Raw genomic sequence first — 17,131 nt, 5'->3', positions numbered from 1 at the left:
AGCTCAAGGCACCAACATTACAGAGACAGAACCTATGAATGTTGTCTCTCCTCAAGTCAGGTGGATCCAATTAAAGATCCAGTTTTCTGAAAAGCACATTGAGACACTTATCTGTAGGGCTGCATTGTCGAACATGGCTGTGTATTATAGAGGCTGGGGAAAATGCCATCCAAGCAAAGCTCAAAGATGGCAATCCGAAGTGAGTTGCACCTTAATTATAACCGGCTGGTCCTAAGGCTGTTTTTATCTATTCATTTGATTATTGCATTATTCAGCAAATGTCATGCATTTCTAAAAATGCTCACCCACTAACACTGTGTGCCTCTCATTGTAAAAAATTTAAAAACTGAAATCCCCATGTACTTGAACTAGCTTCTAGGCACTGATGCGGGTCATGTGCCACAATCAATACACATTACAGCTGAAAACCTTAAACTGACTCTGTATCAGCGTCTGGAGACAAGTAACCCTCATGAATAGATGATTGGAAATCTAGAAAGTCACTGGCCTATACTGCAGATCTGTGTTCATTAGGAAAGCTATAGCTGTAACGAAGGCTGCTATGGGAGAGAGGAGGAGAGGGGGTGAAGGAGGCCGGGGAGGAAGGAGAGGGAAAAAAAAGAAAGACAGGAGTAAGAGAATCAGATGTGAGCGTATGGAAGGACAAGAGGGAGAAGCGGTGCTGGAGAAGTGCGGAGACAAAGAGGATTGAGGCCAACTGTGTGAGCACAGAAGTCAGAGAGGAGAGAGAGGAGAGAGAGGAGAGAGAGGAGAGAGAGGAGGAGGGACGACAGTGTGAGGCGGCTGGGAGATCTTCCTATCTCAGTAAGACCCAAGAGATATGGAGCAGGTCAATATCCTTTGGCCTTCATATTTACTACATTCTGATTATCTGGAGGATGTACATTACATACACAAACAGACACAGATAGACACTGATACAAACAGACACATATATGCACGCACACAAACACACACATGCACGCACACATGCACACAAGGGGACAAAGTCATGTGCATTCATCAGTTCAGTCTCAGCCCTCTGAGAATAACCATAAGGGAAATAAATTAGAGCTAAATCAGTAATTTACAGTATGTGCTGTCCCTCGGAGCATAGTTTGTTATTGTACACGCTGCACAACTCCAACTCACCTGTGGGATCCTCCCTCCACAGCTCATGGTGACTCACAAAGCCCACCTGACTTTCTGTCTTTTTCTCTCCCACCTCTGCTGTCATATCTGATAAGTCTTCATTCTACCTGGATTGAAAGACAAACAAAACCAAGACAATCTCTAACATTCACTCTGCAGCAATTCAACAATATATTGTACTTCAGTTTGAGCTAATCTTGATCTGTGCCCTTCATTGCTCTCACAGCTAAATCTTTCTGTTTTTGTAGCACTCTGTTCTGTGTTGCTAGATGATGCCCTTTCCTTAACAGGTCCTCAACTACGCAAATACCATGTTGCCATAGCAACCCTGCCTCCCAGTGAATGGGCATGAACCCATTGTTTGGGTTGATATACCTTGCTACTCATTACATATTCATATGCATGCCCACTTGAAGGACCATTTGCAAATGACCATTTAGCCTTTCTATAATTAAGTATGCACCAATACATTTGTAAATAGTCGGGCAGCTAGGGCCACAGGTTGTGGATGTGCTTGACCAGAGGAAATGTTTTCAGGTTATTGAAGGGGAAACGGACAAAAACTAAAACACTAAGGAGGCCTAACAGCATTAGGCCATCCATTACTTCAGTCTGGGAAGGCAGAGGTGGTTGAGAGCACTGGGGGCCAGAGAGGCAGACAGGCTGGCAGACAGCGTCTGGAGTCTGAACCCAGATCTACATCTAGATCCAGGCCAGTTTGGGCTGTCTGTCTCTGGCTGCCCCCCACCAGAGAGCAACCAGGCGCCTCAGGCTGTGGTCACACAACCAGTTAACCAACAGCCTGACAGACAGAGGAATCTCTTTCTATGATATCTGTCTTACGTTTTTTTGGTTATGTGGGAGTATGTGTTAAGGTGGTGGGCATCAAGGCAAAGTGATGCACAGTGTAATCGTCCCAGTCCTGACCTCCTTTAGATAGTGTATGTGTGCATATGTGTGCACATGCGCATTCGTGCCTGTGTATGTGTGTGTGTACGTGCGCCTTTGTGGCCGAATGTGTGTGTGAATACACAAGTGTGTTCTACTCTGCCTTCCATTAGATGGTATTAGATGTTGTACCTCGGTTCCATCCCAGGGGTGACAGCGGTTTGAGCTGCGAAGATTACCCAGAGAGCTGTGCAGCGGTGTGGTGTGCATGCGGCCCAGTTTCTGATGCGTGACTGATCTATAAATTCACTCTCTGCGCTTCGGGGGGAGAATTTTTAGTGTATTTATGCTCCCCTGGACCCTGAGTGCCCCCCGACTAGAGCATCACACCTCAACATTTCAGGTCGAGTAATACACTCACACCAGGGCAGAGACCAGTGAGAGAAACCAGCAAAAGTATGCAGTGATACTCTGGTGTGGGATATCTTTTTCAGCAACGTATTTGCTCACAAGCTATGAGAGTAAAAACAGTTTAGACTGACCTGGTAATATTAATATGGGTTCATGTTACTTCAGCTGATTTCATGAGCTTGGAATTAAAGATTTCATCGGTTTTCAAAGTAGATATTGAACACAAATAATGAAGACAAACTTAATAAACTTAAGCATAAACATTATTTATTTGTATTTTACCCCGCCTCTACGAATGACCTGGTATTATAGTAGACCTATTACACAGTATATGAATAACTGACCCAAATGTCAAAGGGAAGTTTATAATTCCAAAGTCATGACAGGTTTTAGATTCATGGGGAGATCTACACCTGATATTCAATGTCCTACAAGTCCATTATTATATTACATTGTCATAGTATTCTGTAGAAGCCAGGCACATTGTAGAGGTCCACTCCGTCCCTCCTTCTGATAGTGCAGTGCTCCGTGCTCTGATTGATGGCCCCATCTCATGCATAGTGAATAAGAGACTATACTGTGAGTTAATGAGTGACCAGCGATAGGGAAACGGCCGAGAGGAACATAATGGCTGAAATAGCAAAAGTAGGTCACGGCGAGTTTGTTACATCTTGTTTCACCCAGCTGAATGATATCCATCCACCTCCTTCTCTTTCTCTTGAATCCATCCTCTGTTAAAGCCATTTCTGACTCCCCCGTCTCTCTCCCCCGGCCCTTTTCTTCCACCACCCACTCAGTGGTACCTAACTCCCTCTCCCTTTCTCTCTCTCTGCCTCGCTCTGTCCCTCCATCTCTCAGAGAAAATCCCTTTAACAGAGTGAGGACCTTTTCCTCTCCTCCTCCAGGCATCTATTTGGTGCAGTTAATGGATAGATGAGAAATGACTGCCGGCAGAGGGAGGAGGAGGGAGGAGGGAGGAGGAGGGATGGCGTGGGCCCCTCTTTGTCTGTGAAATACTATGGATATGAGACAGGGCAAATCAAATCACAGCCCTTTAGAAAAGCTCTGGCCACATTTTCATACTCCACACATGCTGGGATGTGCTCTATTAAATTTGGTTTCTTGGATATAAAAGCTATGAATCTTGGTTTAAGAAGTCAGACCGTCCAAAATGATAGCTCATTCAAATGAGGTTTACCTTTAGAGAGGAGGCACTGTGGAGCCTTCCTGATGTGACAGGGACCTTTAGAGAGAGATGTGGCCCACATAGAGACTCTCTCTCTCTCTCTCTCCCTCTCTATCCCAGCTCATCTCCCTTCTTCTATTTCCCTCCATCTCTCTATAGGCCTACTTAGATTTTTCTCTTTCCAATAGGCCTATATACCTCGTTCTCATTCTCTTCCCATCTCCCTTCTCCTTCTTGCTCCCATCCTCACTCCCTGTCTATCTGTGCTATTGGCACTGGCTTGTTGCCCCCTCCATCCCTTGTCTGTCTGGATGTGGATCTAATGGTTAAATAATGACTACACATCTCCTCTTTAACTGCTGGGAGATCATGGTTAGAAGTTGCTCTAATCTCTCTCTGGGTCCTAATTGATTTCCTGGATACATGGCCTAATAAGATCCAGGGGAATAGTCATTATGGGTGCGCTAGACTGGGTGTTGCCTCTCCTTTAATGAGGCCTCTTATGAGACAGAGAAAGCAATTACACAAACCAAGGCAAGAGAATACCTCTCCGGCAATCAGATGAAACAGGTCTGGCTACTGTTGTCAGGAAGGACGGGGGAAATGCTGTTTGCCGATGTGGCAAACAAGGAGAGAATCAGGTAGAAATAAAGCCCCCAGCTCCCTCCGCAATCACTGTTTTCTCTTAAACACATTTTTAATGATTACAAAGGGCCTCTGAGGATTGCAGGAGGGCTTAAAGTCGATTAGAACACACAGTCAGTGTACAAAAACATCAAGAACACCTTCCTAATATTGAATTTTGCCACCTTTACCACAGTTCATGTCTCAATTATCTTAAAATTCTCTCTTTAAACTTTCTCTGCTCTCGTCTTAATCTACATCAGCCCTTCATAATTGAAGTGGTTTTAATAAGACACATGAACTTAACATGAAACTTTATTGATCTCTGTGGGGAAATTGGGTCAGTGCAGCAGCAAAAAGTTATAGGAGAGAGCAGAAAAGAGAAATAGACAATAGCTATAGAAATAAACATTTGCAGGGTTATAATAGACCTAACAGCTATAATAATAGGTATAAGAGGGATTATAGGGGAAAGCCATAAGAGATCATAGCTTTCATTTGCATTCACTTCAGTCTATCACATGGGAAGAGCAAGCGCTCCACTTGTTTTGCACATACAGTATATGGTGTTAAGTCTAAAGACTATTGAAATGCACGGGTCCACAGATGTTACTGTGAATGATAAGCAGCATTAGGCTGAATGCAAGCCGAGGAGCCTGTGTCTGTCTGTATACTGACATACAGTTTAACATGTAGCCATACTGCATGCAATAATGTGAGTCATTGTCAGTATGGAATGGTGAAATGGTGTGGAAACGATGTGAACTGACATGAAATGCGACTGGATCCATGATCTCGTACAATTTTATGGAACAATGTTTTCATTCAAAAGTGGCCCTGCCTCGAACTAAAAATAGATTAAAGATGTCTAGCTTTCTATTTCATTTATCTTCATTCTTGTGCTCAAAGTGCAAAAGGGGCGACACATCCGAAAGCTTCTGAAATGATCCTCCTTTATAGACTGGCAAATCCCCCCACCCCCCCACCCCCTTTTTTTTTTTTTCTTCAATGCAAATAAAAAGAATATTACTTCACATTTCAATTGTTCTGTCTGACAGATTTCCTAATGGGAACCAAATCTCTCCATCTTCAAAAAGCCTTTTCAAGAAGACAAATCATGGGAGGAGAAAGCCGGGAGTGAGGCGGTTGAGCAATAATTTGTGTGTGTGTAGGCGTGTGTGTGAGAGAAAGAGAGAGAAAAGAGTGAGAAAGACAGAGATATAGAGCAAGAAAAAGGGAGAGAGAGAGAGAGAGAGAGAGAAGGAGAAACGCATTATATTCAATAATTTGATCTTATATGGATACACCGTAAGCTTGAATGAGCCTATTCCCTGTCATTGTGTGAGATAATTTAAAGAGTATGTGATTGTCAGCTGCAGATGACGCTGGGTCTCTGCAGCGGCAGGTAGCCTACATTAAGAGAAAACAGCCTTGCACTATTAAATCTCCCCTCTATAGCCTCCCTCCTCACTCATAACCACACAAGGTAGAAGATAAGACTCTTTCTATGTATACCTGGCTCATGAAGGGATTGATAATGGTTTGGGAATTACCGGTGACAACTGGGGAATATTGGTCTGCTTACTGTGCACAATAAAGTCCTCCTGTACCCTTCATAGGAATCCAAATGACTACTCAAAACAGGATTGCTCTGTGATTCTTTTTTTATTATTATCACTGGTAGCACAAGTAGCCTCTGAGCCTGAAGTAAACGGCAAGCAATCTCTGTGCTGCGGACTGTGAATTTTCACTTGGGTCTATAGATAGAACATATCTGTGCCCGGGGGGCTTGAGGCAGTAGGTGTGCGCAATCACACACAGTAGTAGACGGTTGAGTATGTGATCATCGGCCCTCCCACCGAGAGAGACACGGGTGCGAAAAACAGACACATAGCATATGATGCCTCAGGCTGTCCTCGGTGTTACTCTCACCCAGCCTCGTCTCTGCCTTCATATCTTGTTCTCCGTTTGCCGCGCCCCCGCTCTGCCCATCAACTGCAGCAGCAGCAGGTGAAATAGACATACCGAGAAAACAGACAGCCGAGAATCACAACCAGCAATCAGCGTCCAAGGCAAAACGGCGCCCGCACGCCTGTCATATTGAATGTCACTTTAACTTTTGATCAGAGGACAGGAAACAAATATTCGCCCATCTCAGTGCAATTGAATTCAGAGCAACGTGCCAGGAATTTGGATACGCTTCCTCTAAGGTTTCCTACGGCCCCTCTGCTAACAGTTGTGTTGTTAATATTCAGCTCAGGTTGTCAAAATGACCAAATGGAGAACTGTTTCCCCTGCAGCCACTCTGCTGCAAACGCAGTTGATAAAGTGAGGCCGGGGTGCGGGGCAGCGCCTAGGGTGAGCTGCGATATCCTTGTATGTGTGTGTGTGTCAGAGAGAGGGAGAGAGAGAGAGAGAGAGAGAGAGAGAGACAAGGAGGATGAGTGAGAGTGAGACCAGTAGGAAGAGAGAGAGGGAGAAAGAATTGTTAGTTTGGTCTTTTTCCTGGTTGTGAAGCATGTTGATGCATAAAAGTATTGTTCATATCTCTGACATCACACCAAACACATCACAACAAAGCTCCAAACTGCAGTGACTACATGTCTACAATAAAAAAAAAACATCTTGTCTTTTTCCCTATATTTTCTGAAGTAATTTATATCCATAAAAAACCTGTCGTCATAGTTGTCCAACACAGTATGAGAGGAAGGAATCTTGTTTGATTGGGTTTAGATGACATAAAAGCATTTTTAGTTTAGGTTAAGACTTGTGAGTGAGGTCATCCCACATGTACAGCTGTGAGCTAGTAAGTACATGGAGTCTAGTGTGAAGTGAGCATATTGTAACTAAATTAGTGTGTGTGCTGACAGGTGTTTGACTTGTGGCGTGGCCCCACATACAGTAGGTTAATCACCTCTCACTTTCTTTTTTCATGTGTGTGTGTGTTAATTTGTGCTCACACAAGGCCCCACTTGCATTAATTTCCCTATTCTGGTCTTTCATTCAGCCTGTTAACTATTTACCTAGTCCTCTTAATCTCACTGTATTTTTGACATTTCTTTGCTATGACCTGATGAGAAAAGCTTGTGTTGGTGTGTTGTGTTGTGATCAGGCTTAGATGTGTGAGATACAGCAGCAGTCGCTCTGTGTGTCTGTTACAGTAATAAGAGATGGGTGCAGGTCCTGTCTGTTTACAGTGTAAACAATACAGAAACGGCCTTCTACCACTGTTGTCAGTGGAGCATGGGAGCCTGGCAGCCCTGGCAGAAGAAATGACTGTCCACAATGCACGCACGCGCGCACACACACACACACACCCACACACACACACACACACACACCACTTTCAAATATACTGTACCCTCAACACCACTGGAGTTATTATCCCCAATTTCCCACTTTCTGTTAAAGTCTCTATGTGAAAACACACTCCCACCTATCACTGTGATACACAAATGTAGCAGCAATAAAACACCGCATTCTCCCCATCTCCCTTTATATAGCCATGCTAACAGTGGGCGCATAAATACACACATCCCTGTTTATCTGCCAAAAGCCCTCAGTTCCACTATCTCAGTGTGTATCGGCTGTATAAATAAATATGAGCTGTGGCTTTCTCTGAGCCTATAAATAAGAAGGGACCCTGGGTAAAGCCTGTGACTTACACATGCTCCTTGAAGGCCCACTAACCTGTACAGTGTACACATGCAGTGCTGCCTCAGCACTATCACACACACACACACACACACACACACACACACACACACACACACACACACACACACACAAGCCAAGAATAACGTGCTTATAAAAGATTACAATGCATCCCTCTATACTGAGGAAGGGATGATATTTGCTGTGTGTGCGTGTCCTGTGTGTGTGTGTGATAATACCCAGGTAGATGGAGGAAAGCGATAGCTCATATGTGTAATCCACACAGCTGAACTCCGACCCTCGCATCGCCCAGTCCCATCGTCCCCATTGTTTACTCTCCCAGACCCAATCGGCCGTCCCAGGACCGTCTCCCACGGCAACCGCATGGCTGGCAAACGAGCCCGGCTCTCCCGGTGCCCTGTGCAAACTGGACGCGCTTCAAATGTGTGCTTAACCGCAAACACCGCGGGCCAACGAGCCTCCTGTTAAACCGAGAGACTGTCATGCCTCTGTTTGCCCATTAGCAGCCAGCCAGCCGGAAGGTCGGACGTGTCCTCGCTCCTCACAAGGGCAGCGCGAAAACCCCCGGTCCCTGCAGGGCCAGGAGGTGCAATCACATCAATACCCGCAGCTTTTTAAGGATCAAGATTTTCACGTTCCCCCCCCCCCCCCCCCTCTCTTTTATTTAGCTCTTTTATCATTCATCGATTAGTTAATCTGTTCTTTCCCTCCTTCCTCTACCGCATCCTTTCCTTCCCTTTCCTTCCCTCCTTCTTTCGGTTCAGCTTCTCTCCCTCGTCTTGCTTTCTCACCTGCCCTCTGCATTTCTTCCCTGTCAATTACCAAGTGTGAGAGATCAATATTAGGCCCCTTAAGTAACTGGAGATCCCGGTGTCTTTGTGCTCCGGCCCTGCTGACGCCTGCTGAGGCCTCTGAGATGCAGAGGAGAGCTTTTATCTGCTCTCTCTCTCTCATCTCTTCTTCCACCATCCCTTCTTCCTCCCTATAGCTCTCTCACCTCTTCACTCTCTGTATCAATCTCTCTCTGTCTGTTCTACCCCGACCCCCCATCCCCCTCTCCTGCCACCCAATGACAGACAGACTACCACATAGGCAGACACTTCAAACATGTTCCTTTTCAAAGAGATCCTCGGAAGAGAGCTCCAGAGAAACAATGAATAAGTCATCAAATCAGCAGTGTTTTGCTTTTTACCTTCCCTCTCCTGGCCCGTGCGCTGCTCTCTCTTCTCTCTCTCTCTCTCTCTCTCTCTCTCTCTCTCTCTCTCTCTCTTTCTACTCGCCCAAATATTTCCATCCCTCTTAGTCTTTCTTTCTTCTCCGTCTCGGCTGTGCCTCGCTCGCCTCAGTTCTGCCGCATCTCACTCTCATTCTCTGTTTACTTTGTTTCTGTCTCTCCCTCTTCTCCTAACTCTTCCCTTCCTCTATCGTTCCACCTCTCCCGCCTGTTTCCACACTCCTTCCAATTCACCCGTCTGCCTCCTCACTCCTCTCTCCCTCTCTCCATCCATCCAGTGTATCGGTAATAATTGGTCCTATTCCCCCTCCGTGTCTCACAGAATTCCTCTTCCTCCAGGAATCTGACAGGCAGACGCTCCAATAACGACCCCGGCTCAAAAGGGATTTCCACCGGAATTTGCTTTCCCTCCATCTCACTTTCAGCTCGAGTAAAGCGAGCATCTGTCTCACCTTGCTCCGAGAAGACAGCTGTGTGATGCAAAGTGATGGTTACATATATAGATATTAGACATGCATGAGCCGTTTGGGGCTGCAGTCAGTCAGAGAGACAGGACAGTTGTTGGAGGTGTTGCGTCGAAGAGCTTGTGCACCTTCCATCCCGAGTCTATTCTAAAAGAAGCTGTTCCCATGGTAACTCACCCAGGCCTGTTAATTGACTGTCAAAATGTATGACGCTCCAAGTTGAAAAAAAAAAAAAAATCCTATAAACAAATATATATCATCAGCCATGCTACCGGGTAGATTATCACATCATGCAGCTGTCTCAAGAGATGACAGTAAGAGCGATCTAATCAAAATGTTAATGTTATGTGAGCTACAGTGAAACTGCAGAGGGGCCGTTATGTGCGTGCATGAATGTGTCACAAGTTAAAATGTGCAGAGGATTTTAATTGAGAATGCATACATCGGAGAGATATTAAAAAAAAGCCATATAATCCAATTAGGCATGGCATCAACATAACCTACCCACTCATGGATACCAGTGACGCACATCGCCAACGTGTAAATGTATGTGGGATTGTTTTAGAGAGAGACAGAGAGAGAGAGAGAGGGAGAGAGAGAGAGAGAGAGAGAGAGAGAGAGAGAGAGAGAGAGAGAGAGCATGTTGTTGCCAGAGGACAACTTGTTCGTGTTCTCAAATAATCCACTGTGGTGAGTGAAATCTTTTGGATGATTTGAACACTCATTTATCACATGGATGACAGTTAGAGGTGCAGACAATTAGGTCAAAGTGCCTTCAACTGTCATGACTCTATACAGCGGTGTTTGAGTCAAAGTCTGGGTTTGAAAGCAAAGCTGGAAGACCAGTGCTGAACAGAACACATCGCCTCAGTCATCCTATACTCAACACTCATGCATTTATTTCAGTCCTCACAATGGGAGAACTGATTCAGGGTTACTGGTCAGGTGAGCTATAACTCAGTTCATTCCCTTGACCTCTTTCTTTCTTTCTTTCTTTCTTTCCCTCCCTGTGTCCTTTAAAGGCCAACCCTGCTGTCTTCACCCTCCTTACCTTCGCCCTCAGAAGAATGTGTCCCGATAGCTGTGCCTCTACCCACAGTGATGCATATTTACAGCGAGAAATGCAACATTAGGGCAACCCAGCACGGTATAGCCACATTTACAGCATAAGTAACTTTCAGCAACATCAAAGACTGGCTGGGTGCGGAGCTGGGTTTTTGTTTTCCTGGGTGCGAGCCGCTGAGGTGACTGTTCAAAAGGAAAAGCGGGGTTGTCTTAATAAAACATGAGTAAACAGCAGGGCCAGCAGAGAAATGGTATATAATCTGCTCAGGTAGCACTGCAGCTTGAAAGCACACAGCGCGAGCTTGGGGATCAGAGGAGAGAGAGGCGGGGATGTTAATCTCACACAAACACACCTGCATGCAGGCGTACACCGACACATCATCACAGAAATAAACCCTGGCTCTTTTTTTCTTTTTTTCTTATCTCACCTCTCGCCTTTGCCAATCTAAGTGGCTGTCTATCTGCCTGTCTCCCTGTCAGTCACCTCCATAATGCGGATACATACACAGCCACACACACACACATGCACAGCCTAACTTTCCCTGTTTGTCTCCTGGTGCTCTAGCAGGCGATGAATACGTATCGCAGGCTGTACATCCCCTGTGCCTCTCTATAAGCACTCAGCAGAGAGAGAGAGAGAGAGATAGAGAGAGAGAGAGAGAGAGAGAGAGAGAGAGAGAGAGAGAGAGAGCAGCTGGCTGTGTGTCGCCCCTAGAAGCCTTGCGTGTTAAGAAGACCCTGTCTCTCGCTAACAAGGGTCCTCCTCAATTACTCTCCATCTAGACGCATTTTAAAATAGCCACAGAGCCGCCCTTCCTCTCTCCATCCCTCCCTCCTCCATCCATCCACCTTTATTATTTAGAACCACGAGGAGCTGCGTTGCCATGGATCCTGTCGTCATGGCTACAAACAACTACGCAGATGTACAGGAAGTGGACAAGGACGAGGGAGAAGGGAAGAGAAGGGAGAGGGAGAGGGCGGTGAGAGGTCTTGGAGGGAGCTTAGCCTCTGTGTGGCGAAGGTCCAGCGGTAATAAGTGGCTGGGTCTGGGGGGCAGGAGGGTAAAGAAAGCAAGGTTGTCCTTTAAAGGTCAGTTTTTAAAGGACACGTGAAGGTCAAGACAAAGCCTCAGAGGGACATGAGACAGATGAAAGGAAATATCTGTGGCAGTCCAGAGACCTCTGAGTCTGAGACGGGACATTTCAGAGCCATGGACAGGGCTCACCTTCCTGTAGCACTGAAATCATCTTTCTCTATTTGTTTATAATGGCACAAGGAGGATTTCTGGGGCGAAGGTGCTTTAGGAAACCCTGCCCAGGCTTGAATCCTGTGCTGTATACCGACAGGCAGATAAAACACTGTGTTTCCCTCTGCAGCCCTGAAGGGCGCAGGGTGATTTACATAGGACAGATAAGAGTTTTATCACAGCTGACGGACAACTGACTGATCAATGTGGCGACACGCAACTGAAGTCTGTGGTGCGCCCTCGATCTGTGAAACACCACAGTGACACTCCATGATTCTCGTGGAACACTTTGTACTCAGCCATCAGTGTAAGCCAATGCTCTCAGTTTGAATGCGTTCTCAGGCAGCAGTTTCAAATGGGTTGAGACTTAAAGTGACTTAAGGTGATTTGAGGACAAGGTGAGAGAGATGCTTATATGGACGTTTCCTCTAATCAAGTAGCCGTGTCTTTGATAGTGGCTCTCCTGTGGCACCACCCTAACGAGGAAGCTCCTCGCTGGCCTGTTAGATCAATACTGGATCAATAGGCCTCGTCCGATCTCTATAGGGCTCTGAAAACCAGCCAACTCTCTGTGCACCTCAGACATGGACCAAGGATGATCCTGTGTTGGGGAAAAAAGCGGAAGAAGTCATGAATAATCCCGTTATGTTAAACTTGCACGCCATCTGGATTTAGTGTGTTGTGAATTGAACCCACGAGAGCCAGGTGGCTTGCAAAATTTGTGAATGTGATCTAAAATTTGAAAGTTATATTTGAGGGTTTTTGTATGAAGCTTAAGGGGCAGACTGTGGTAAGTCATATTTATCTGGAGAGTGAAGCATAGAAACAGCCTCCGTGTCTTCAATGTGTCTTTACTGATATCAAGCTACACCACCCATTGAAAACAGAAGCTTTACATAATGCAGTCTACAGCGCCACCTTGTGGTTTTATTACACGATGCAGCTAAAAGCTGTATTACTCTGTGTGTGTGTGTGTGCGTGTGTGTGTGTGTGTGTGTGTGTGTGTGTGTGTGTGTGTGTGTGTGTGCATAAGTGCACACGCATTTACATATCTGCAGGGGGTGAATAAGTAATACACAATAATAAATCAACTGTCCATTGTGCCACCTCTAGTTTGAAAATTACTCACCACAGTTTCTCTCTCTCTCTCTCTCTGTCTCTCTCTCTCTCTCTCTCTCTCCAGCTATCATCCCATCATCTCTCTTTCACAACCTTTCTTGAATATCAGCCAGAATTTCAATCTCTTCTCTCCCATACTGTGCTGGTAAAAGCTGCAACCAGTGTTTTTTGATAAACCTGGGGAAGGTGTGATTCATCATCTGGCCCCTTTTCTCTATGGATGGCAGCGCTCCACTGGCTCTCATATAGGAGATGGATGCACTGTAGTAGACTCCATGGGGTGAATGCTGTCTAGAGTACAATCATTCGGCTTTTAACACATCCCACAGAGGCAAAGGAGAAAATCACTGGCCTAGCTGAAGCATTAGGATATCCTCCTTACCTTGTTCCAATTGATGGCATTCCATACTCGTAATATAAGCCAGTGCAATCTTGATAAGTAGCGTGCCATTTCCTTCGTCGACAGGTTTAAAGTTATGTATTGGATCTATGTTTGTGGGTGTATATGTGTGTGTGACATTGGCAGATTTCACTGTGCAGGTAATGTGTGTGTAGATTATATGTATGGGGTTCATTGTGTGTGTTTCACACTTTGTGCCCCCTGGCCACCGTCTATTTCTGTGGTTGCAGTTATGTGTGCCTGTCTTTAGGAATGAGCCAGACTATATTACACCCTGGTCCCTCCCTCAGAAGCTGTGCTAAAGCAACAGCTGATGTCAGTGCTGCTTAAAGACACACACACACACACACAGACACACACACACACACACACACAGACTCTCTCTGTCAGTTACGCCCACACTACAACCTGACTACCATTAGCCAGCAGCGTCAAGGACACAGCAGAGAACCAGCCCAGGGGGAGGAGGGCTTCCACACCTTCCTTTCCCCAGGACACATCACCACCTCCTGGGCACAACCAGCAGGGAGGCTCCATACCACGTCCATAAAGCCAGAATCCCAGGGTTGAACCCCGGGTTACAGCACACAGAGGGGGAGGGAGGGGGCAAGGGTGATTTAAGACTCTCAGCACCCCCCTCTGCCTGGCTGGACCATGGAGCTGCACTGTCTGCCTGCTGAGACCCCCACCACAGCCAGCTCCAGCTCCACGGACCCCCTCTACGACAACTACTGCCCTCTCTATGCCCACAGAGGGAGGGACAGGCACAGGGAGAGGGACAGGGAGAGTAGGGCCCGGTGCCCTGCTGTAACCAGACTCCCAGTCCCCTGCAGTCCTCTGCCTGGCCTGGCCCCAGCTGTGGCTGAGGTTCCCACACTAGGGGGGGGGGGAGGGCCTGGCGCCTGGCCAGATCACAGCTACTGCAGCTGGGGGAAAGGCCTGGGAAGGCAGGGCTGGGAGGCAGAGCTGGGTCCAGGGATGAACAGAGCAAGAGGAGGAGAGAGAGGAGGAGAAGGAGGAAGGAGAGAGGGAGTACAGGACACAGAAGAGGAGGAAAGGGTCCATCAGAACCAGAGCCCGAGCCCGAGCCCGTCACAGAGTGAGGAACACAAGAGCGCTCTCTCTGTCTATGATAACCTCCGCTACGCTGCCACCCCCGACAGCCTCCTGGAGGTGTTTTCCATGGAAACAGGCTTCCTGGAGCCCTCGCAAGAGTGGATGTACCAAGCACGGGCCGCCGAGCAGATCCAGGTGCTGATGGAGGACGAAGGAGCAAGCAGAGGGAACAGCTCCTGGTCCTCCTGTGAGATCATCCTGGCTGGATGTGACGGACCCAAACAGGACCAGGATCCAGACCAAGAAAAGGACCCTGAACAGGAGCCAGAGCCGGACTCAGGACCCTGTGCATTTGACCAGGAGGACCCTATGCCGCATCTCCAGCTCCCATTGTCACATCTCCAGACACATCTTGCAGCGAGTCTCCCTCACCAGAGCCAAACAGGGCTCCAGGCCCAGTGGCTTCCAGCGGCAGCCCAGCACCCAGAGGAGCCACCCCGGGCTCCCAGGGTGCCCCCTCCCGTGCCGCTGGCCGACCCCTCAGCCAGCGCCCTTCGCAGCGTCCTCACCAACCTCCAGCATCAGATAGTCCGACAGAGGGAGGAGTATGAGGCACGAATAATCAGGTAATGTTCATTTTGTTTTCATTTTGTTTTTCTTTTGACACCTGGTGCACATAAACTCTTTACAAAGCGATGTAACAGACACACATGAACGGAGTGTCCTGTGTTTCATGGGCTGATGCTCTTGGCCGGCTTTCAGAGGCTTCAATATGAGACTTTTAGTTCAGTGACATATGATATTTCTCTAGCCTTTGGTGCAATCAGTGAAAGCTAGCTCCATGTTCCCAGGTCTGGAGAGTGTTTGTGTGTGTGTGTGTGTGTCCAGTCAGCTGTGTTGCAGTACAGTCCTGCTCTGGGTCACTCACTTGACCCTTGCTTCACCCCATATCCTGTTTAGTTCACTGTGCACCAACAAGTCATGGGATTTCTCAGAACCATTTCCTCTCAATATTTTCCTATAGGTTCCCATGACCTGCTATGTTGAAAATATTGGCTGTGATTAGATATAAAAATATATTTCCAGTCTGTGTAACCCATGCTTTTCTGTTTGCAATCTACAATGTAAAGCACTAGAGTTAATATTTGAACTACCCCCTTTTGGGTGTACTCTATGTGTGTATTCCATGTATTCATAAGACAAATTCACAAGGTTGTTTTCCTATGGTTAAGTGGCTGTCTGGTTAAAAAAGACAGCACAGCCCATGAGGTTGACCTATAGAAATAGCTCCCATGTGTGGCACTGGAAAGAGAGCTAATTTAAGGGGCCATGCTGCTGACCTAGACACAAACACATACCTCATTTATTACTGATATAGATAGGGCAAGTCTCAGTCTAAGGCCATGCAAGTTGGAACTGGTGTGGATGAAAGACCGGAGGTAAATTAGTTATCAGTTCAGCCTGACAATGTTCATACAGTGTACCAAAGCCTATAAAATAATAATGTCCAAGTAATTAAATAATATTCGATGTCATGCTTCACTGCCATTTAGTTTACTGTGACCTTCCTGACCTTGCATTGCTTGGCTCGTCCTGGACAGATTAAGACAGATGCTATTTCACTGTGTTATGACTTCACATGAACATTCAAAAAGCACTTGACACAACTGAACAGACTTGCACAAATATTAAATGGTCTTGCAAAAATCAATGTAAAATCTAACCCTACCTTTGATGTCGTCATTTCTCGTGGTGTCCTCAAACAGGAACATGGCCTTAAGGACCCAGTTAGGCAGCTTCTGAACTTCCACCTAAGAGTCGAAACCCAAAAACCTCACCAACAAGCTCACAACTGGCTCTTTCTCTAACTCCTAACCATTTGTAAAAACAGCCAAACTCTCAACTCTGGAGCAGACAACCAGTGATTTCAATTTCTTTTCTCTCTCTCTCCTCCCCGTGTCTTTATCCCCAGCCTGGAGCAGAGGAACGAGGAGCTGCAGGTGGAGGTGGTAGGGTTGAGGGCAAACCTCGCACAGCAGCGGCACTGGTACCAGGTGGTCCAGGCTAAGATCGCGGAGTCTGAACGGGCCCGGGCCGCCGCAGACCTCCGCAATGCAGCGCTGCAGAGAGAGATGGAGCAGTTCTTCGACACCTTTGGAGAGCTCAACAACGAGGCCAAGAAGACTGAATGCATCGTCAGGAGCTTCTGAGAGAGAACGTGTGTGTGTGATGTGCGAGAGCGTGAACAATGTGTGAGAAGTGTAGCAAAAACAAGGCACAGGACTGTCTTAAATCTCTAAAATCTAGAGTATTTGGATGTTGGATACTGGTTTGTGTATACCTATACATTATCAACATTTCCTTCCCTGTTTGGGAAGTGTTTATGTGATCTGCAGTTATTGCTACTTCATAAAGAATCAGAGAAATATACAAAATATTCATGAAAGATAAAATCAATCCTTGAAGATGTCCACTTTTATTTGTTGAGGAAGGGCAAAAGATGATGGCCAAGTGGTAGTATTGTGGTCATTGCAATCACATAGGACATCTTTGAAAATAACAAAATAAAAGGACAAACGAACAGAACAAAAATGTGAGATGTACAGTGTAT

At 46.5% G+C, this 17,131-nt stretch overlaps 1 protein-coding gene across 1 annotated transcript; it reads left to right on the top strand.

The window, feature by feature from the left end:
- The first annotated feature begins 14,118 nt into the window (after positions 1-14,118).
- Positions 14,119-16,985, top strand: LOC144542413 (uncharacterized). Its single transcript, XM_078289015.1, has 2 exons — positions 14,119-15,146; positions 16,493-16,985. The coding sequence occupies exons 1-2, from the start codon at positions 14,119-14,121 to the stop codon at positions 16,728-16,730; spliced, it is 1,266 nt and encodes a 421-aa protein (XP_078145141.1). The 3' UTR covers positions 16,731-16,985.
- Positions 16,986-17,131: the final 146 nt, after the last annotated feature.

The sequence above is a fragment of the Centroberyx gerrardi genome, chromosome 16 (genome assembly GCF_048128805.1).
Source record: "Centroberyx gerrardi isolate f3 chromosome 16, fCenGer3.hap1.cur.20231027, whole genome shotgun sequence".
Taxonomy (NCBI): domain Eukaryota; kingdom Metazoa; phylum Chordata; class Actinopteri; order Beryciformes; family Berycidae; genus Centroberyx; species Centroberyx gerrardi.
The sequence above is the reverse complement of the archived record's forward strand: the minus strand, read 5'-3'. Positions and strand labels throughout refer to the sequence as shown.

Bases quoted from the DNA above. Each gene is read 5' to 3' on its own strand.
- LOC144542413 (XM_078289015.1), top strand. From the start codon at position 14,119: ATGGAGCTGCACTGTCTGCCTGCTGAGACCCCCACCACAGCCAGCTCC. The intron at 15,147-16,492 runs GTAATGTTCATT...CTTTATCCCCAG, and splicing joins TATGAGGCACGAATAATCAG to CCTGGAGCAGAGGAACGAGG.